Source organism: Toxotes jaculatrix, chromosome 16 (assembly GCF_017976425.1).
Source record: "Toxotes jaculatrix isolate fToxJac2 chromosome 16, fToxJac2.pri, whole genome shotgun sequence".
NCBI lineage: Eukaryota > Metazoa > Chordata > Actinopteri > Toxotidae > Toxotes > Toxotes jaculatrix.
In genome coordinates, this window is record NC_054409.1 from 20,465,663 (window position 1) to 20,488,763 (window position 23,101).

At 40.2% G+C, this 23,101-nt stretch overlaps 2 protein-coding genes across 6 annotated transcripts in view; one reads left to right on the top strand and one right to left on the bottom strand.

Annotated features, from left to right (window-relative positions):
* Positions 1-7,489: 7,489 nt before the first annotated feature.
* On the top strand, positions 7,490-10,539 carry ptges (prostaglandin E synthase). The gene is made up of 3 exons (XM_041059574.1): positions 7,490-7,777; positions 7,884-7,966; positions 8,936-10,539. Exons 1-3 carry the CDS (start codon positions 7,661-7,663, stop codon positions 9,183-9,185), a joined length of 450 nt encoding a protein of 149 aa, XP_040915508.1. The 5' UTR covers positions 7,490-7,660; the 3' UTR covers positions 9,186-10,539.
* A 5,318-nt stretch (positions 10,540-15,857) lies between these two features.
* The window catches only part of garnl3 (GTPase activating Rap/RanGAP domain like 3), a 53,410-nt gene continuing 46,166 nt past the window's right edge, over positions 15,858-23,101 (bottom strand). For 3 of the 5 annotated variants that reach the window (XM_041059387.1, XM_041059386.1, XM_041059388.1), the window contains exons 26-31: positions 22,469-22,587; positions 21,757-21,892; positions 19,302-19,361; positions 17,158-17,376; positions 16,771-16,891; positions 15,858-16,679 (exon numbers count right to left, since the gene is read on the bottom strand). In XM_041059387.1, the coding sequence (XP_040915321.1) occupies positions 16,520-16,679; positions 16,771-16,891; positions 17,158-17,376; positions 19,302-19,361; positions 21,757-21,892; positions 22,469-22,587 (815 nt within the window). In that variant the 3' untranslated portion in view covers positions 15,858-16,519. The remainder of the gene's footprint in view (positions 16,680-16,770; positions 16,892-17,157; positions 17,377-19,301; positions 19,362-21,756; positions 21,893-22,468; positions 22,588-23,101) is intronic. The other 2 variants (XM_041059390.1, XM_041059389.1) reach the window with 1 other exon arrangement.

The window sequence follows — 23,101 nt, forward strand, 5'->3', positions numbered from 1 at the left end:
TGCATCTGCAAATTGCATCATTGTTAAAGATGCATTTTAAAATTTTATGGAAAAATACACCCATCGTCATTAATTGAGACACGATGGCATATTTACTCAAATTAGATTCTGGTGTATAGTTTGAACCCCTCCCCCCACACAGGAAGCGATGAATCAAAATGATCCCCTAACCACAGCGCTCTGTTTCGAGAAAGACTGGTGCAGATCTTGTACTTATCTTGTCCTTTTTTTAAAAATATTTTAATCACACACAGATCAGACTGGTAAACAAGTGTGTGTTGGGCAATTCAAGATGTTCAAACAGCCCTTGCACTGACTTGTGGCTGCTATTTGAAGCATCCAATGTGCAGAGATGCTCAGAGGATTTATTTTTGTTTGATAATTGAAATTGCTGAAACTAAGATTTAATCTGAAATATCAATAGAAACATTGCATATTGTTGTGTAGACTGTCTTAAATTTTGCAATCCATTCTACATCATAATCAATGCAAGAAGTGCCAGGGTGAAATCTGGGAGAATTTCTTGTGTTTATAAAATCAGAGGATAGTATTAAATGAAAAAATCTTAATTTATAGTCAATTTACATTCACTGATTGATGGTAAAATCATTAAAATCATACCATATTACGTGAAGTACCAATCCACAGTTAATATGTTGTTTTCAGATCTTTTTGATTGTCAATAATCACTAGCAATTATCTCCTGCAGAAGTGAAAGATCCACTTGGATAAATACTGCTACTCAGCTATTACCAGTCTAAATAACCACAAGACAAGATAATAAATACAAATGAGTGGCAGTGCAGAATCTCGAAGCCTTTGTGAACAAATAAGGACCAAGAATTATCTGCAAAAACCTGTAGTTTTCAATGTCAAATGACTAAATTTAGTAGTATTCACGTAACGATTCAGTAGTCCTTATATTTAGCTTTTTCTGCTAGTGTTTTTTGTAGCAACATTACAAAAATTAAATCTGAAATATAGACACACACAAATTACAACCTGAAATGTGAAAAATATGATAATGTTATAACTCATGATCCACAATACTGTCATCCTACTTTGGTATGCAGTGCCTTCAAGCCCTTACACACCCACAATGCACCTGCACAGGTGGTTTTACATATTTTGCCTGATTACTACTGTGCGGGCACGTACAAATGATTTACAACTCCCTCGCTCTACTCTTAGTTTGGTTTGGGTGGGAAGACTTGCACCTTCTTCTTTTCACTTAGTTAATATATTAACTAATATATAACTAATATTAACAAATACGTAATATTTGCTGACCTCATAAATTCCCAGCATAGCTCAGCCCAACTTGAACCTGAGCATGGCACATCCATAAAAAAGCTCAGCCTCAAAATGAAGACACTGAGTTTGCTTATATTCTACATAGATTCAAAGTTTGCTTATTCTCTAAAAAATTAAAATTAGATTTTATTTTTTTTAAAGTCCTCATTTTGTGTCATGAACTACTAAGAGGCTGCAAGACAAGCAAGACAGACTTGTGAAACATACTTAATCTGATTAAGTCCAACAGTTTCAACAAGCTCAGCACATAATATAGGTCTAATTATCAGAAGAGCAGCTTCAACATCCTCCTGGCAATATGCACAGCAAGGAAAGCAGAGAGTTACCCCAAATGCCTGAGGAGTTTTAATAGACTTTTCACCGCAGATATTTTGGCTTGTCATTGCAGAAAAATCACAGGTATGCCTAATTCCATTAACGGTCGCTATATTAGATTTTACTTTCAGTGTAATTAAGCCATTTAACAGAGCCCTGAAACTCTGAAAGCCCTGAAAGTGGAAGTTTCCAAGAGTGAAGAGTTGATTGCAGGCGTTCTTTTTCTCTGTAAACATTTTTTTTATGAACACCAAAAGTCAACATTGCAAATCAGCTTTGCATTTCATATTAGTGAGAGGAGATAGTGTCTGTAAAAGCTAAGAAGCTTTTAGGGCTTTTTAGCTGAAATCCTAATTGTTTTCAATTATTATAGAAATATCCATTATACCCACTTTAAGTTTGAAGTGGTTTTTAATGGTTGCGCTGCAACCTAGCCAACATTAGTCTGGCAAGCAGAGCTCAGAGTCGCCACACCCTCCTGAATCACCCAGAACCAAAATGATTAAAAACTAAATGGAAACCAGTCATCATTTGCTATAACTAACTTTATTCTGGTCCATGGCCTATGGCAACCCCCACATTTTATTTGTTGATGTGTCCAAAGAGCAGTTCATCCATTTTGATAAGAGAGGGCTCTGACTTATTAATTTGTCTTATCACTTTTGTCGTGTTAGTTTTTCTTTTCACACATGTCCAGACTAAATCTACAAGAGGTAATATTAATACTGTGGGAATATGTGTGCTGTGTTTAGATACCTTTTGGGGGATTAAGTGCAATGAAATGAAAACAAATCTTTGTGCAATCTTAGCTCTATCATCAAAGAGATACTGGACAGCAATCAAGCATGTAACAGTTTGAACAGCTGACAGTACAAACTGGGGCAGTGCAGCTTATTATTTTGCAGTGTTAAAAAATGTCGAGTGGCAATTACTGATCCCCACCTGTGAGTTTGTTTGCTTGTGTTACAGCACGTAGCTATGCGTGTGAGATTTCCATTCCCCTCTGAGATACAAGCATTGCTGTGGTTGGACAGAATTCAGCAGTAATATCCACCAGCACACAGCACAACAGGATCTCACTGGCTCGTGTTTTCCTTCCATTTTATAGTGTGTGGCTGTTGTGGTCATGATAATGGTGATGCTTTGAAACATGGGACTTAAGTGGTTGACCTCAATTCAATGGGATGTCTCAATGTCTGTATAACTGATGTAATTAATTATGACTGGTTAAATGATTAAAATTGCCTGGTCTTTGATTTGAATGTGTTTTCTTTTTATCTGTATAAAAGCCAAAGTGTAAAAACTTGTTTTTTGACAGAGCAGGCTAGCTGTTTCCCTCTGTTTCTAGTCTTTATGCTAAGCTAAGCTAACCAGCTTCAGCGGCATCTAACTTTCTGCAAGAAACTGAAAAGAATTTCCTAAAATGGCAAACCTGATGCTACCTGATATTATTCCAGGAGGAATAGGGGGTTAATAGGAGCCCAGCAGCTTAGTTTAACCCAGGGGGTCCCAAGAGGGTAAATCCAGACATGCCACAGCTTATAAATCAGAATATTTTGGCCTCTGCTGCATCAGTTTTCACTAGTCTCTTTTAAATTTGTCTCGTCTGAATCCCTCACTTAATGGGGCCCTTAATCTTTGAAATACAGAACTCCTTTAAACTAGGTATATTTTTAGATGTGTACTTACTTTCCTTGATACATTGACTGCAGCTTCATCACTAATCATTTATAGTAAAGTTATGATCAAAAGGCAGCTATAAGGATGGGATATTGTCTACTGAAAGAATGTAGTTAACTGTATATGAGTGAAAGAGAGGGAGAGAGAAAGAGAGAGAGAGAGGATTTACTTATTTTAATCTGAGAAGGAGGCAGCGACTCTTAAAGTGAGCAGCTGTGATGTCATCTCGAGTCCCATACGTATGCTGAGCTGTATCCAGCCCAGACAGAGGCAGACTGGGAGGAAAACACACCGGGCCGCTAAGAGGAAATGATGCCCATACTGAGCATTCTCAAAGACAGGAGAACAGACACTCTGCACAATTCAGGTAAGAGCCAAAAACAAAATAAAAACTCGGACAGGAGATTGACTTTCATGTGCACGCACATACACACACGCATCTGCAGCATCCATCACATCACATTGCCAGAACACTGGCACGTTTCCTGCACCGCGTGTGTGTCTAACATGCAGCTTTGACACGGTTATGGATTACTGACAGAGGTTACACGGAAGCTGGGATGCTTACATTTACGCTGTGCAGGGTGCACCTCATAAGACAACAGATATACTGTATTGATGAATAATTAAATATCCCATAGGAGGAGTTGTACAAGCCATTGAATATTAAATCAGCATCACAATACTGTGAGAAACCAGGACAGCAGGGTCAGTCTGAGGCTGGATTAATGAGGGTAGCATCTGCTGTGTCTTCTTGCTGGGATGGGATGGGTGTGGCAAGTAGCAGCGGACCACTTGTCCTTATTATCCTCATCATTTAAGTCTTTCTGTGCACTTGCTTTACACGGTGAAGGTCAGATGGTAGATTTAGGAGGGCAGGTTGAGAGCTACATTAATCAACCAATTATGCTCTGAAATATGTGTGCCAGCGTGAGAGCAGCCTCTCCAAAACAAAAGATTTGTTGCACAGATTCTCTTGAAGCTCTGTTACTGTTCTGAACATGTCGACTAATTGTATAGAGCACACATCCACAGTTGCTTGCCATGCGGAAGCATTTGCGCAATGTTGGCTAAAATAACTCTTGGGGAAGTGATTTCTGTTCACTGTTACAGCTGTCAGAACAAACTGGATTCTGCCTGGTTTATACATACATTTTTAATATTCCAGATTATGAACACTTGAGTGGGTTCCCCCATTTTACCTCCGAGTAGGACTGCACGGTTACTATTTTCCTGTTGGGTTCAGAGAGTTAAAATAGGTGTTTGCCACAGGAGCCTTAAATCCTGAACAACTGTATCATCAGCTTTTCATTTTCAAAGCAAACTGATTTTCACTATCCTGTATGAAAGGTGCAATACAAAAAAAGTTTGATTGATTGATTGATACAAGAGAAGAACATTTTGTTCTCTACATTAACCTGCCACTAACTTCTATTTCTCTCAACAGGCATTTATCGTATCTTAGGTGACACCTATGTTTCATCAGGCTGAAGAGAGGACAAATAACAGGACACGTTCAGTAATTCATTGATCGAAGTGGTATGGGCCACATTAGCCAGGCTCTGCTCTCCTGCACCCAGCTAAAGCTGAATCAAAGTGCTGCAGTATCGTCAGAGGAGCGAGTCACCAGATGAGTTGTCTCCTGGGCTGAGAGAAAGCTGCTGGAAAGACTGTAGCACACTGATTCAGCTGCTCTCTCGAACTCTATCTCAGTGATTTTTGCAAAAGCAAATATTTACATGCCGTGCCTGACAGCTCTGAGAGACAGAGAACACCTTGAGACAGACTGGTTATGAGTCCATGACCTTTTAACTGACGGTTACCCGTGTCGGATCCTGCAGGCAGGGCTGGATCTAAGACTGTTGTGGTGTTTTGGTTGCTTTACAACAGGACAGAACTTGATCAGAAGCTGCCCTTTTTGTTTTGTGGTGCTTTGGGGTGCACCTCCCTTTCCCTGTTTATCTGTGTTTTTCACTGCAGGCCCTTTATAGAGGAAAAAACGGTAAACATAACTTGGGAAAACACTTACTCACAGGCACTGGCATGGACTCAGTCAGTGTACTCTCTACATTCAGATTGTAGAACTCTGAAATTTTCTCATTTGAATGTTTATAAGAACTGTACATTTATTTAATAAAACTGTTCAAGTATATTTAACCACTACACATATATTTTGCAATAAATATCCTTTATTTATAGTAATAATAATAGTAATAATTTCTTTCTTCATACTGCACTGCTGAAAAGAGAAAAAACAGAAAACTGACAGTGCCAGTATATATCAGTATTTTTCCATTTACATGAATATTTGCAAAATATATCGTCCATATGTCGCCTTTATTCCGTCATGGTTAGACATACCTGGAAAATACATGGAACATATAAGATCATGTTCTGACAGTGTATGAAATAGTAATAATTGGTATGCACTGTGATGTTTTGCAAATACATTCCACAATATATTACAAATATATAGATTGTTAGAGATACATGAAAATATCATGCCTCGGAATATGGAAATATATTTCAGTGTCATAAGTATGTGTATTACTGAAATGTTTCTTCCTGTCCTCATCCAAAAAAATGCAAAATACATTTATGAGGCTGGTGAATTACATGTAGTGAGGATGAATACACACACCGACACCTGTGTGAGCGTGTAGAATAGCTGTATATCCCAGAATAACCTGTCTCCTGACCTGTTGGCACACACCATGGGCTGTGCCATGTGTTCCCAGCTGGTTGACATGTGGACTGTTAGAGTGAACAGGACCGGCCGCAGGGCCATGGAGCTCTCCTCCTACCCACAGATGCTTCAAGGAGGCTACCACAGAGTGACAGGTCTCCACTACATGTCCTCCTTCTCTGATGCTGAGGACTGCTGTGATGACACCAGCTCAGGCAGCTCTCTCACCTTGGACTGGCAAGCTCAAGGGACTGATGGCTGACACTTGACCAAGAGGAATTATAATACAAACATGTAAATAAACATGATGAAATACACAGGAAATGCGCAATAAAAGCATTGATTGGTGTTGAAATATGATGCAAGTGACGTTTTTTGTTTTTCTCAAAATCAGATCAGTCTTGTTTTTTAGAGGATTTTTCCAGATGAGTTGTATCACAGATTTTATTACCCTGATATCCAGCGGTGGAAGAAATATTCAGATCTTTCACCACAAGTATAATACAATAATGTAAAAGGAATCTAAGCAGTGGCGGAAAGCTACTGAGTACAATTAGTCAAGTGTTGCACTTAAGTAAAATTTTGAAGTACTTCAGATAAATGTAGTGGAATAAAAAGAACAATAGTTCCCTCTGAAATGTGGTGGAGGAGAAGTGTATAAGTAACATAAAGGCACTCAAATAAAGTACAAGTCCTTAAAAATGTATTTAAGTGCAGTACTAAAGTAAATGTACAACATTGTACCACTGCTGTCATCGATAATATGTTTTCACAACACTGTACTACGTAAAATGATGACAGATTATGGTGTTGAGCAACTACGATGCAGGCTCATGGCACCACTCGAATCTAGACTAAGCTGGAAATGTCCCATGTTTTGCAACCAGTGTCAGAGCCTATGTTTTGCCAGCAGTCTAACATGAAAACGTCTTCCAAGTAAGACCTCTGTAACATTCTCTGACTCAGACCAAATGAGCATGGCAAGGGGAGTTCCCTTTTTTGCCAACAGTCTTAATCTGACATTTAACAGACGTAAGTTGTAGAAAGGGTTGCCGATTAAAACCTAAATGGTTTAACTTTTAAGAAGGCGGAGAGGGTGGGGCAGACTGGTTCAGGGGTTAGGAAGAATGGACGTGGCCTTATTTTGACTCTTTCAGTTACAAAATGACCCTGAACCATGCAGAGCTTCTCCTTAACAGGACACTCATGTGCAGTGATTCACGTTATGATTTCACACGGAAAAAGAGACAGTTTGCCTCAGTGTGCAAAATATTTCAGATTTCCTCCATCCGGTAACAGCCATAACGATAAAATACTACTTACAGGTGTCAGGAAGAATAATTTGAAAATATAAAACAGGATATGGTTAAATACGGACTTTCACTGTGCTCCAGTAGTAACTTTTGTGACTATATGTCAGTATAGCCTCGGGGGACCAATATTAGCGTGCCAGTGTCTCTTGACTCTGGGATTCACGGAAACGCGAATGACACATTTCCGTCTCTTGTGGTTAACCTGTCATCAGCGCTGAGTGGGTGGATTCACGACCACCAGTACAAAAACGCTTTCCCTTCGGACTCACTCTCACTTTCAGCGGTTTTACGCACGTCCCGGTCACAGAGCTCTCCTCCGCAACTCCCTTTGGACAGCCTCATTCAAACAGCAATGGCAGTCATGATAAGAAACGAGGTTTTCTCCTGTTTTGTGTTCTACGGCGTGCTCCTGGTGATAAAAATGTACATTATAGCGATAATAACGGGACAAGTGAGACTGCGCAAAAAGGTGAGTCCGTGATTTAGACAGATTTTAAGGATAATAGCGGTGAAAGCGCACACTGAGGCACCGCGGAACTGTTCAGTGAAAACTTAATTTTTTTCTTTCCTGAAAGGCTTTTGCCAACCCCGAGGACGCGCTGAGACACGGAGGTTTACAGTATCACAGAGAGGATCCACTTGTGGAAAGATGCCGGAGGTGAGAGCAGAAAGCTTAACACTGCCACGACTTTACTTGTACTGATGTACTTTCTTGTGCATCGCCACGTAAAAATACTCCATTACAAGTAGGTGTCTTGCATAAGTACGTAAATATCATTAGCCAAATGTACTGACAGTATAAGTATGCCTAAATAGTAGAGTACTCAACGCAGGAGTGTTATATAACTGGATTATCATTGGATTTTTATTTCTCATGCAGTAATGTTTAAGTAGAATTTTACAACCAAAGCAGTATTTTATATACTGTAGTAAGTTAATGTATAAAAATGTTATTAATGAGCTCATGTAAAATGTTAACTAGCTTACAAAGTGACATTCAATGAAAAATACTAAATATAAAAGTACACGTATAAATGTCCTACGTGTTTACTTTCCACTGCTAGCATCAGAAATGCTTTTCACTTCTTTCCCTGCAGTTTCTACAGTAGGATATTGCAACTCTAATTATTATTCTGTATCTGATTTGGAAAACCCTGTGTTACAAGGTTATGCACATTAATTGCCAACTGATTTTGCAACACTACACTCAGACCATGTGTTTTCCTCCACTCACCCAAAAAGAACTGGCAGCCTAGGGTAGTTTTGCTTGGCTTTGTTTTAACTTGTCATGATCTGTGACAGTGGTGAGGAAAGCAGATTTTTTTTTCCTGCTTGTAAAAACTTTCCCTTCTGTTTTCCTTGTCTGTCTGTCTGTCTGTCTGTCCTGGACTATCCATGAACCTTGTGATAGGAAACCACTATGCATTGGCAGACGTGTACAAATTCTATTTTTCTTTTTTTTTCTCTTTAAAAAAAAAAACACTGGCTTGGTAATTCATTTGTTCATCACTTCACTACATTACAGGTAGCTGAGTCACGACATTACAGGTCCTGAAAAACAGATGTGTGAGTCTAGTCACCAACGTGTAAGTGTGTGAGATCTGACTGGATCTTTTCTCTCCAACAGAGCTCATCTTAATGACTTGGAGAACATCCTCCCTTTCCTCTTCCTGGGAGCCATCTACTCCCTGACTGGACCTTCACTGGCTGTGGCCCGCCTTCACTTCCTTGTCTTCTTCGTGGGCCGTCTGCTGCACAGCATTGCCTACCTGTTCGCCCTACGAGCGCCAACCCGCTCTCTAGCCTACATCTTCGCACAGATACCTTGTGTCTCCATGGCTCTGCAGATTCTCATCTCAGTTGCAGCGTATGCCTGAATATCCAGAGATGAGGCACTGAAGGAGAAGTGGTGCTCTGGCTCATAAGATCAAATACAATTTGTGGCTCGTGTCAGAAAAAGCAGGAGGACGATACCGAGAGGCCTCCCGGGAGGGAGAACGTAAAAGACAAGAATGTCAGTGAGAGTGCATTGTACTGCAAAGTGTGTGATTATGCCAATGCTGGGTTTTGTGAGATTTTGTCAGTATTTTTTTTTTGTTTTATTTACAAATGTGAGAAGAGTCTTAAAAGTTAAGTGAAGTTGGCATCTTGTACTGTACTCATGTATTTAAAATGCAAATGAAGGTTGTTGCTCGTTTTGTTTTTCTTTAAACCAGGTTTTGTTGAAATGGACAGTTGTAGACATTTGGCTCGAGTCACTTGGGAATATTTTCCAGCACTGCACAGTATGTTGATCCCTGCTCCCCTTTTTGTGTTTACACACAACACAGACCACCTTTCATGTGGTGGCGTTTCCATGGTGGCGTCATTCGTTTCCTGTGCGGATATTCAATCTGTTGTGTTAACATTTGTTTGCATAGTACCTTCAACAAAAAACATAATGGATCCCGGCATGACCGCTGATGATGTGTTGGAAGATTTTAATACCACTCAGTGAGTTGATGCCTTTACTGCGAGAGTGCCTTGTAAGGAAGAAGAAGGGACACCTAACACAGAGTTTGGACTGAGAAATAAATCTTACGACAACCTGCAGGAAAAGCAAGAACAGAAGGAAATAGTGGAAGATGTGCTCTGATGTGTAATATTTAAATTTTATCTGTGAAAATGTATTTCAGGACTATTTTTAAAGTATTCTAATAATAATTTATTATTCAGATTATTGTATACAGTGATGTTTTTGACTCCTTAGGTGCATTTTTATAGGAAATAAAAGAAATCACAACTAAGCTGACCCATTCTTTTCTTGAACATAATTTGTTAGTTGAGTAATGTATCCATAGATTTGACTGTTGAGATCATTGTTGACTTTGCTTGGTTGTGCAGAGACAGTGTGTTCCAGTATAAAGGGGATGGGGCCCCACTTTGTGTGTGTGTGTGTGTGTGTGTGTGTGTGTGTATGTGTGTATGTGTGTGTGTGTGTGTGTGTGTGTGTGTGTGTGTGTGTGTGTGTGTGTGTGTGTGTGTGTGTGTGTGAGCGCGAGGTGATCCAGAAGTCTGTGGCAAAGCTCCAGCATTCCTCCACCTATTATGTAAGACCTTTCGACTGTGCTGTTTTCTCTGTTGTATTCCAGGAGGCTGGAGGGAGCTGGGAAGCCCTATAGACCTACTGAAAGACTTGAGGGCACTCGGGCGTGTATTCATACTGAACATGATTAAAGTACATGTGGTGTATATGGCATCCAGCTCAAATCACTTGCTGCATTATGCTTGAAATGTTCTGGTTTTCCCGTCTGTTCTCAGATGGTCTTCTCTCCTGCGTGACTTCCAAGAAACAATTTTCCAGACTGATGTATTTCCAGTAAAACCACTTCCAGTGATTTTCCTACCAGTCATAGGGATGTTTTGTGTGTTTTTATTTTCTGAACAAAAGAAATAAACTCTGGGAACATGAGAGGGCTGGAAAATCCTTTTCCTTTGAATGAATGAACCTTAACAATACATATGATCTGGTTAAACATACAAACAACAGATACAGGGGTGTGTCTATATCCTTTGTATATTCCAACGGTGTGGTTGTCTTAACCTGCCTGTACCTTCAGGGGAAAAAGGTAATAAGGCATATATCCTCTATTTTATAGTCCTTACATTTCCTCCTTTTGTCACTCTCTCTTTCTGCCAATGAACTTGCAAAAAAAACAAAAAACAAGACAAAAACAAAACACTGACCACACTGTAGTTAAATGTGCTGAGTAACCCAAACTTTATGGCCATGTGAAAAGAAGTTTTTTTTTTCCCCCTGCCAGATCAGGTGGTGACACTTCCATAAGCTCTGTTTTCATTGCCCCTGGCTGCCCATGTTAGGAGATCAGTTTATGGTGGATAGGATGGTCTGTAGCTCAGCGAGTGTTGGCTTGTCTGGCTTCTTCAATAAAGAGAGAGAGAAGTGAGTTTGGAGCTTTAACGGGCAATAAACTGGGGGTGGGGGGGGGGGACTAAACGTTTTTTGTGGTTTCATCACACTACAGTTATATCATTATGTATCACCACCTTGTGGCCACACACAGACAGCACTAATCAACAAACAGGTGGTTTTCACCTTCTGAGAGAACTAATTGTGTGGCTGCTTGGATAATCACAGCCGAGCTCCTCATTAGCCTACGTGGCAGCACAGGTTGTAAGACCTTTGACTTTCCAGGTTTGTTTTTTTCGTAATTACAGTAAATAACATTGCAGATCCACGTTTTCATTTATCTGTGAAATATCTCAACATCTACCAGATGGATTGGCACTAAACAAACATTCATAGTACCCAGAGGATGAAGCCTGTCAAATGGTGATTGTCAGTTTGGTTTTAGTGAAATGTCTCAACAACTCCTCGATGGATTCCTGTGGTACAGATGTTCATGTTATCCACAGGATGAGCTGTAATAAGCTTTAGTGATTCCATAACTTTTCATCTAGCGCCATCATCAGGCTGTGGACTGTCTTGCTTTACCATAATTCGTCTTTTTGGAGAGAAAAATGAGTTGCACAGTTTCATTGCAGGCCTAAAATTTGTTGTTTTGTTGAAAGAGATGTAAAACAGATTTTGCCCCCTTGATCTTTACAGTGCAGTTCAGTCCACTGTCTTGGAGCGCTGACAATAAATGCATGAAGAGCTTTGTGACTAAAAAAGCATCTGCAGATTACACCTTTTAACTTATACTAGCAAACAGGCCATTAAAGTTGTCAGCATGTGAAATAATGTGGAGACCATTAATGATGATTTCCACATCGATAATGGAAAAATTATGAAGGAAAATTATGTAACGTTTGAGGTGAGCGTACAGAAACAATGCTGTGCTGGCACACAGAAGATAAGAAACATCTTATCTAAGCTAAGACTGCAGTGAGGGCTTTTTGGCTGTTTGTTTTCCTCCACAGGTTTCCTTTCAAATACAGTATCTGGTTCCTGGTTGCGTTAAACACCTCTTTAGACACCACAGACAGAGTGTTTGACATAAGCCTGTGTGAGCTGCTCACACCAGAACAGCAACTCTTTGCCTTTCGACTCCTGGTGCACCGTGGGGCACTGATTATTCCAAGATTAATTAAAAACTCTGTTGGTTGTCCAACAGTGCTCAAAATTTCCAGAAACAAAGAACAAACCAATAAAGAGTTCAAATTTCATAAATATTTATTACATATCAATGAACAGAATCAATTACTTTCACAGCAGTGGTCTACAGCACTTGTTTAAAATAACTGCTCAAATAATAGTAATAATAATAATAATAATCATAATAATATAGTTCAGTTTCATTTGAGGCCACATTTGATACACAAACATTTACAAGTAGTACTTGGCATTAAAAACGATGGCAATACAATATTTTAAGACACTTGGTGTTTTTTTTGTGAATTTTCTTTTGTTTTGATATCACAGAGAGGTTCAGCAACAGTCTAAACAGTAACTATAGATTCAAATACAAAAAACAAAAACAAACAAACAGTGAAAATGCCAAGGGGAGGTAGAAACAAAGAGTACGTGACAGGAACACAGGAGAAATAAGAACAACATAAGTGGGAGAAGCGGTGTTCCCCCAGTCACCCACACTCATTCAGAGCAATAAACACAAAATTAGAGTACCTTTGTAAGAACCCGCCCCACCCCATCCCCCTCTTCTTCTTTTTCTTCTTCCCTTTTTAGTTTTCTGAGTTGTGTTATAGTGTTGGAAGTGTTCACAATGAGACAGGCAGGAGGGGAAAAAGGAGGAAGGGGAGGAGGCTCATGCAGGATCTGAGGGCTGCTGTGTTGTGAAACCACCACACAGAGGCGCTCGCATACCGATTTCAGCACAGTCAGTCCCACTGCTCTCAGTCTGCCTTGTTAACCCATAAAGCTTTCTCCTTTGGTTTTACTGACTGCCTAGTGTTCAGTACTCAAAGCACTTTCCCTGTTTCATGTTAAATTCAGATTTCACACCGACTCACACGACTTATTCAACTTTCTCAGTAAATATAAAGTGTTTTCTTATCATTGATTTGAGGAGGATGATCATCTAAGTGAAGCGTCTGTGTTTGAGACCAAACTTTTCAAGACCCATGCCCCTGAGCTACTGCTGCTTCATCAGGGCTCAGGTCACTGCAGGTGTTTTATCCTGCCAGTGAGGTAATTGCAGGTAATTGTCTGCACCTGGCCTGGGTTGCTGCAGAGCTGATTGCCCAAACAAAAAACCTAAAGAACCTGGACTAACATGCCTTTTGTGGTCTTTAAATATACATTTTTGCAATTTCTTTTACTCTTTAAAAGGGCACTCCACTGGTTTTACACTTGAAGTTCAGTTTAATTGAGGAGTACTACTTAGACTGTGGAAAAACAGTTGTAAAATGTTTTCTGTGGTTTCAGAGGCAGCTTTCTAAAGTATAAATAAAAATAATCTCAATGAAGTCATAAAGGTTATTTCAGTTTGGGCATAAGAATCATACCATGTTCATGTCTCAAACCATTGTCGCTCAAACCATAATTACGAGCAGCTGAGTGGAAAAAATGTTCATGTCAGTCAGAAAAAACAAAAAAACCTGAAACAGGTAATATCTCCCACTTGGTGAAAGACACTACAGACATGTCAACAAACTGTAGGCAGAATGTTTGCAAATGAATCACATCACATGGCATTTAGATCAAAATAAAATCCCCAATAACTTAATTAGATTTATACTTTCTTTGTATCTGCTTTCGCTTGGCAACAAACTGCTAGAAAAGTGAACAATTTAAGCTGTTTATCCAGTTAACACTTCCAATTCAGAATATGGGGTGTTTTGCCTGTTCTTCCCAATCTGCTAAACATTGTGTGAGCGCAGCACTATGTCGTATTCATGTCACATGGGCTAAACGAGAGATGAGGCGATGGGAGAGATTCCAATGCTAATGACTTATCAAGGTGGTTGGTTGTGTGAGGATTAGAATACTGTGCACTGGCAATATAACACCATGCCAAACAAATTTGGGTTTAATTACGCTGAGCAGTAGTCTTCCGATGATGTGAGATTTCCTCATTTGTTTTGTTTTCAGGCACTTGTGTATTACTAAATGCCAAGTTGGACCTGTTGGTACTCGTAATCACCACTTGGATTTTGATGTGAATGCGATTGCTAGTCAGAAACTCATAATTAGGTCAACTCCAATATGACATGAATGCAGCATAAAATGTTTTAACTGGGAAGACAGAAGTTTGGAAGAAGTGGGTGCTGAGAAGGCAGAGGGGGTCTAGTGAAAGCTCAGAATATCTCAGTGTGTGCTGCTGTTCACACTGTACACAAATAATGAAAGGGAGGGTGTCAGGAACTTCAGCAGGCAGGTGTCCTTTTCTAGACAGAACTGGAATGAAGGCAAATCAGCTAAGGGTCCAGACCAGGGTCTGACTAAAAACCTGTAAGCTTAATTAATGACATCTCTGACTATATAATTTAATATATCCAATTATAGGAAACATTTTATTTTTAAAGTAGCTGGTCCTGGCAAGTGCTGAATCCCCAGTAGTTGTTTTATATAGTTTCCCAGTGCTTTTTAGTATGTAATATTCTACTTTAATATTCTGACACTATTTACAATTTCAGGTTTTCGTTTGATCTTGCTTTTAATTTTAGTTATGTAAAGGCAGCATTTTCCCTAAAAGTACAACAATTGAAATTCAGATTATGTTTTCTGTATGTATTTGAAATGAGTTCTGTTCAAAATAAACAATATATATATATATATATATATATATATATATATATATATATATATATATTTTTTTTTTTTTTTTTTTTTTAAATTTCTTAATTAATGTTTCAATAATTGGTTCCACTTCAGAGTTCACTATCTTTCTGCACATTCCACATACAGAAAGAGACAAAAACTAAAAATATTTCAAACTTAATTTTATTTTAGTGTAGTAAGTAGTCATGGTAATATTAGCTCATTTATATTTTTTGACAAAATTATGTTTTACCATTTCAGTTTATGACAATATTCTGTATTATAACTTTAGTTTTTTTTGGCTAAAACTTGTGTTTTTGTCTATAATTCCCTTGCTGTACCTTTGTACCTGATCACAGATGACGAGTTAAAAAAAAAAAAAAAAAGCCTTTTTTTCCTCCATCCCCACCTCTTCAGTTGTCTCAGGTTGCAGTTTGCTTTATGCTGTTATGTTTGGTGTGATGTTGCAGCCCTCATGATTTTCAAGGAAGCTATTTTTTTGGCGCAGAAGACAAAATCCTTGCAGCAAAGGCGGCTCATGCAGATTTAAGGTCAGCTCATTCTCATGGGGGTTAAATGTTTAGTGCATGTGGCTTTGCGAGCGTGCCTCCAGTAAGTGAATTTATACTAGATGAAAGGATTTGTGGGTCACTGTAATAATCTAATGTGGACTACAATCATGGCTGCTACTGTCAGACACCGGAATATGGTGACTGTTCGAGGTGTAGTTTAGTGAAGGATGCTGGGAAATGGCACTTGTGGGAGACTTTGCCTCAAGCCCTGTCTACCTGTGTGCTGTGAATAAGGAGAAGAATAAGGACTAATATGTGCAGAGAGCATAAAACATCATACTTTTACTAAATATGGGAATAAAATGGATTTTTATAATATATCTATAAATATGCATCACAGGCATGACAAGCATACACGCCTGTCACTGTGTATGCATTTTCATGTATAAACAGATGTACACATACATATGCATATCATACAACATTTGAAAGTGGATTGGAAATAATCACATAATATACAACACATATTAAGCTCTAGCAACTTCCGAGGGAACTGTGAACGTAGAGATTTTTGTCGTGCCTTGTTGTGTGCAGATTTACATTCAGTTTGTGGTTTGGGATCAAACCGTTAACATTATCTCGAAGCTGTGGCAGAACTCTGAACAAACCACGGCATTTTACACAACCTCATCGCCTCTTTGGGTTATTTACTGCTGATCAACACAAACACCCAACACACTGTGGCTGAGGGGCTGCTCACGAAAATACGCACACAGACACGGCTTCTAACTCCCACTGCACCCATCTTATCCGATGAATGGGGAGACCCCAAGATACAGGGATATGAACAAAAAAGCTGGCAAGAAAAAAAAAAGGATCCAACAAACAACAACTTAAAAACAAACCAACCAAAACAATAAAATGATGGTGACAGTACAGGAGTGGGTGGGCAGAGAAGTGCACGATGGGATTGTCTTCACTTTAGGTCCAGGACATCTTCTTCAAAGGATGTTGTGAGGCCGAACGCGAGAGGCGGGCTCTCCGCTCGCAGCACCACCTTCTCTGGCTCGGCCTCCGAACTGGACGTACAATGCAGCTGGACGTCCAGGTCTGCTTCAATGGACTCTGAGGCTAACCTGTTGTTGTGCACAAAAAGATATGACTCAGGCTCACAAAACATGAAGCAACTGTTAAATGTGTTGCTGCTGTTGAATCTGTCACTGTCACCTGTCACTGTTTGTTGACGTCAGTGCTCGTGCTTTGGGCTCTTCCTCAGTGTTCTTCTTGCTCATCTTCCTCTGTTTGACTGTTCCACTGTCTGACTTCCCACTTGGTTCCTCCGTCAAGCCTTCATTGGTAAGAGGCAACAGAAAATGGACACGACTTTGACAATTTTGACATTTGGGAAATACTCGAAAAACTTGCTTCCTTGTGGAGCATAAGATGGGAAGATCGATACTACTCATATCTTCAATTTGAACCTAGCTTAGCATAAAGGCTGGAAGCAGAGAGAACCTTTTTTGTTTTTCTGTAAAGTGTAAAACAACAGGTTGTGGGGTCACTGTCACATGAACACAAAGTAAATTGACTAATAGGTGTTTAGCAGTTATTTACCGAGCAGCTCCTTCCGTGTGCGGCTGGCTATCTCTTTGATCTCCATGCGGGACAGGGAAAGTGAGTGTGTTGCAGAGATGAGGGGAGTCGGGGTCACCATGGTCGGGGCCGGCGCCGTCAGCACCTTGTTGACCAGAGGGGACTTGAGGGGTCTTTCAATGCTGCGGCCCACCAAGTTACACAGAGGGATCTTGAAGATGTGTTTACATGCTGCTTCACCTGGGGGAAAGAAACCGAGAGGAAGAGAAGGATGGAAAAAGGACAAAGCAGGAAGGAAATAAAGAAGGGATGAGGTAGATGATGAGAACAAGGACATGAAACAAAAAATAAAAAGAGCAAATGTGGGAACAGACATAGGAAAAGGAACAAATAAAAAGGGAGAGGAAAGTGTGGCAGTGAATGATAAATGTTTGAAACTCGCCTGAAGCACTATAGTATTTTTGCATGTATTAGCCCATTAGCTTCAAAATGGATATACATTTAAAGCCCACCCAATCTTTTCAGACTTTCCACGCACTGAATGTGACGTTATATGAACCAAAAATATCTCTTTCACTCACACACACTCGTGTTGTTTTTTAACGAGTCTGGGAGTTGAAAAGCTGATACAATAGAACCAAACCTCTATGTTCAGATGAAGGTGCTCTAAAGTGAGTAATAGTCCTATTTATTGAAACAGCATGTGATCCTAAAATTAATCATCCTTACCATAGAGAGCTAATGTAATAGAACTGCTCAGCTGTAGCCATTTGGAGCAAACCATCTATTATTCAGCGGAGACTATAAACACTTAAAGTCTGTTTGGGACACATTAAATGGATGTTTGTAGTTTTTCAAAGGGCACAATCTGCTCGCAAAGCTGCAGTGTGCCAACCTGCAGTGCTCCACTGTGCCTTCAGGGAGCAGTGTTGGAGCTTAGCAGCCACACTCCGCTCCACTGAGGCAGGCTGGTTGTAACATGGATGAGACTGAATCAATGTGGACGCTGCGCTGCACAAAGAGGACCGTCTCATCTGAAATGTCAGCGGGTGAGAGGTGAGTAAGGAGCCACAGAGAAAAATAGAGGGTCGCTGCTGATGTTTGACAGGTACACTGTGTTAGTGTTGTTACAGATCCTCTCTCCTGGACCTGCGCTGTCGTACAGCAGAAATGGCAATAAAACAAAAAAGGGAAGGCATGCAATTATTTGGAATATATAATCACAGAGATCAATATATTCCACATGCGTGTCTGGACCAGGGGAAGTGTCACACTCCGTCACACTGGCAAATGAAATAAATATAAATATTAGGAGTGTTTTCAGCACTAATTGAAGTTGAATTCTCCTGAGCAGCAAGCTGTTTTGCTGTAGGTCTTTGGCGTGTGTTTAAGCCAGTGGAGGTAGGTGGCGGCTAGCAGCCACATCAGTAACAGCAACTTGTTCACATTACTGATGCAATTACATCAGATGAAACCCTCCCCAAGGAGCAGATACAGCAGGTGCACAGGCAGTTAGAGGATGGGATTTTTGTCAGCACCTCTTCCACCTCTCTCTCTCCCTCCTTCTTTAGCCTCCCCCCCCCCCCCCTGGTATCCATCCACCCCCACCAACCACCCGTCCTCACCCTCAGATTGTGGCACCGCTGTTTGGACAACCACTTTGGATCGAAGAGAGGGCTGACAAAAGTCTCCATGGCGACAGTGCAATCTGTAAATCATGCTGCGGCAGACGTGTCTTCTCCTTCCCTCTTTCCCTTTTCTCCCTCCTTCTCCCCCAACCTCTTGCTTGTACACAACCCCTCCCTTTTCTCTCATACTCATGCATACCTTTTCTGCGTCTCCTCCTCTCTTCCTCCTGTAATTTTGAAACCCACTGCTTGATCAACGTTATCTCCTCTGCCTCATTTTTTTTTCTTACTTTGCACTCTATCACCTTTACCCCCTGTCTCATTCTCTCCTTGCACTAATGCTTTAATTAGATAAGACAGAAGGAGGGGGGGATGGGGAAGACATAATGTTCACTTAACATTCAACCAACGTTCAAGTCAACATGCCGCTTTGGAGCAGACAGGGTGGTACACTCTGGGAGCACGTGCATGTTAGTGGGGCAGCATTATGAGTGTTTTCATGAACTGAGGACGAGTTGTGGGAGAATCCTGCAGTACCTTCGGCATCCTTAGACATGTACAGGGAAAGCTTGGTACCATAGGGGATCCGTATAGAATCTGAACCAGGGACGAAGAAGAGGGTTACACAAACTGAACACACAGAGTACACACAATTAGGTTCACAGACAAGGTAGGTTCACTGGTGGTAGGTGTGCGAGTCCCGGCGATGCCGAATCATATGCATAACCGGCTAAAACAGGGAAGAAAATGAGAATCCCTTCGAGAGAAATGATTACCCGAACCAGCCTAAAAGCATAAAGCCCGTCCTCAGCTAATTGCAGCAGTGACAGCCAGACCTTCCTCCCTGTTAGTCTTAATGGGACCTGTAAATACCCGCTCCCCTCAGGAAAAGACTGCCTTGATGGTGAAGCAGCAGATAGACAACCCGGACATTTTAATAATTGTTTTCCTCAAGCTTTGTCCTTCACTGGAGCCGTCAGAGTAACATGGATGAATCTGAGGACGACTTTGTGTCCATTCTAACAGCTAGAAAGTCTAATGAACACAGAGGAGTTCACACTGCCGTCATCCATCAGTCTGTTGGCTCACAATGAATGACAAACCTGTAAGTCACTGACAACATTGACAACAGCTGCTCATCACAAATATGCCCCATTTTCAGACAGTTGTATCAATCGGAAAGAGGTCAGCTGTCGGGGGAGGGGGGGACTCTGAATGGTCAAGTATACAATAAAAGATGGAGGAGGGAGTGAAAGTGGACTGGAGGGTGGAAGGGAGGGGCTCGTATTGATCCTTAATCATCCTTGAAAGCATTCTCTGCCCCTGAGGACACGTATTGTGTCCCTTGAATGGGGGAGGTGTTGGTGGGAGGTTTGTGGGTGATTAGTCTGTTCCTCTTTTTGTAATTTGCAGTCAGTAAGAATTTAAAAGATCTTAATGATGATTTTGCATGTTTTAGCCCTTTAACTACAAATCACATTTACATAACTGCTAACCATTTTCCATGTCATGTTAGTTCCTACCTATTTTGCAACCATAGGCCTCCATTCATTTAATTCATGTGCCAAAATCAGTTTGTTGATACTTGAAAGTTGTGAGAGACAGGTGGGCAGTCACAGTGGACATTTTCTGAGCCATAAAAAGATAAGTCTGCTGATATTCTATACTGTTCTTATTGTCAACAAATCTCATTTAAAAAAGCAAAACAAAAAAACAAAAACAAAACCAGTAACATTAAACTACAGTGCCTACCTGTTTTAGAAATTTACAGAGCCATTTAAAAACTGAAGTAATATATATTTATATATATAATCATAAAGTATTTAAATCCTCAGTAGGAACAAAAAGGGCTGAGTGCCACAGACTTGGGAAGTCGGAAAGTATTTAGAGACTGGCTGATACTGAACATGATATCAGGATTCATGTGATTAATGGGATTTGCTGACATTAAGAAAAACATGGAATAACACAGCCCACACAAAATTCATATAATCCTTTTCACCATGCTTTTTATTCTTCTGCTGTATGTTGAATTTTCAACGATAAGCTTGTCAGCAGTAAACCCGTGGATGTCAGAACGCACCAGCAGCAAGAGTTTTCAAAATGATCCGGTCTTGCAGTGAAATGTGACAACACAAAATAACAAAAATGCTGAACTGCTCACTTGAATGGATTATCTTCCTTTCTTTCAGGCCCCGAAAACCAATTTTCTCAATCAGCTTCTTACTCTGAGCAACGAGGTTCTGCACGAACACAATATGTTCTGCCAAAGTTACAACAGTCTGGGTTATTTTGTATGAGACATTTCTGTGTTTTTCGTTTCTCAAGTTGTTGACACATATTCCCACGCACCAATTTTTTTTTTTATTTCAACAAACTCTAACTTTGATTGTTGCCTATTTCGTAATGAATGTTCAACAGTATGTTTTTTGGGGTTTCAAGTCTCTGCAAATTGATTTTCATACTGAACTTAAATAAATGTCAGCAAATGGCTGCATGTAAGTCTTGAGATTAATCTGAAAGCTCTGGAAAATGGTCAGCTATAATGTAAAAATTAAGATTTGTAGGTAATGATCTAAAATATTTAAAACCATCTGTAGGGTTATATTCAGTAGTAAAAAAAGTATGGAAAGACTTGTTTCCTCAGTACCACTATGAGTAGCTAACGAGGACATTTTAATATTTGTCATATGAGTTATGTCAGTATTATACAGTGAGAAAGGATGAGGTAATAGTCATTGGAGAGATGAATGCAATTAAATATCAACACTTGATTAAACTCTGGGAAAGTAACCCTAACCCTGGAGGGGAAAGGCTGCGGCTTCAATGAACCATTCTGCTGAGACAACTTTATGTAAATGGACCTCAAGCTCTGGGCTAACAGAGCATCCAAAGTCAACCAGGTCTGCAGGCAACACTGACATTTTAAAAACCCCTACTGTCAAAGGACTAATATCATCTTCCTCTGGTACTTTTGCTTTACAGGGCTTACCATCACCAAGCGGCGAAGGAAACGCGGGCATCTCATAGCCGGTGGGCGTCTGTGGGGAACTCTGGGAACTGGTGTCTCTTGAACTGCAGTTGGAGGCTGAGCTCACCGGGGCTGACGAAACAAAATAGATGTCCGACTGTGGGTGGAAAAACAGAAGGACATGAAATGAGGGAATGAGATCCTTCCAGGAAATATTAAAAAGAATGTGAGAAAAAAAGATAGATGCAGAGGGTGAAACATGACAAGAAAAAAAAATGAAAAAACAAAGAGATTAAATGAGAATAGAGGAAGAAAAAGTATTTATTTGGTGCCAGGTGCACTGTGGTCTATTTTAAATTATCTATGTGTATGAATTATGAGTGTATTATTGCTTTGTAGCCATGCATATTGCCAGCCATATTTCCCACTGGGGTAATAAAGATTGATTGAAATGAGAGAGCTGAGACAGCTACTTCTATAACGCAGTGTGGCCTGAAAACACTGAAAACACTCACAACCTGGAGGAGCTCTTGCTATAGAGTGAACACCAGCGTGTTGTAGAGACACACATCATGGATGTCTACTACCCAATTACATAACCTCTGACTGGTTTTGGACAAAGAATAAAATAACAAAATATAAATGAAATAAATTATTGACAAAGTCGCAGTGTACACTGTTGACAAAGGCAGTGCATGGACATGGTATTGTGTTAGCTTTCAACTGTACTGACCCGTGAGGCTGCCAACTGTAGCTCTGGGACCACTGCTGTGTACACAAGGTTGCCATTGACCACCAGTCGGATCTCAATGGAGTCGGTTGTGAAGGCCAGGATGTAAGGAAATGCACAAACTGCAAAGACAACACAAGCATATGGTATAACAAGCAACAAATGATCAAGAGAGGGCATCAGGGAGATGCAGCACCAAGATTTCACCGAGTCTGACAGAAAAAACAAGAAATTTAAACATTTTTTAAAATTTGCTCAACTCCCACAATACGAGACATTTAATAGTTTCACCCAGAATGGCATTTTGAAATGCCATCATTAGCTGATGACATATGCAGAAAAAATTAGCTTCTCTCCGAGGGGCTCTAGTCCTCCTCGCCTCTGATTGATGTAAAATGCACAACAAGGTGAGAGCAGGCAGTGACAGCATGGGAGGCTGTGTTGACAAGAACAAACCATCCGATAAGTGCAACTGAAGGGGGGAAAAAAGAGACCTGATCAACCAGACATTTTAATGTGTCAGTCAAAGAGAAAAGAGCTGGTAGAATAATAACCTTTGGTTAACTGGACGGAGTGAAACCAAGACTGAGTTATGTTTTGTTCTTAACATAAGATGTTGAACTTCAGCCGGCATTA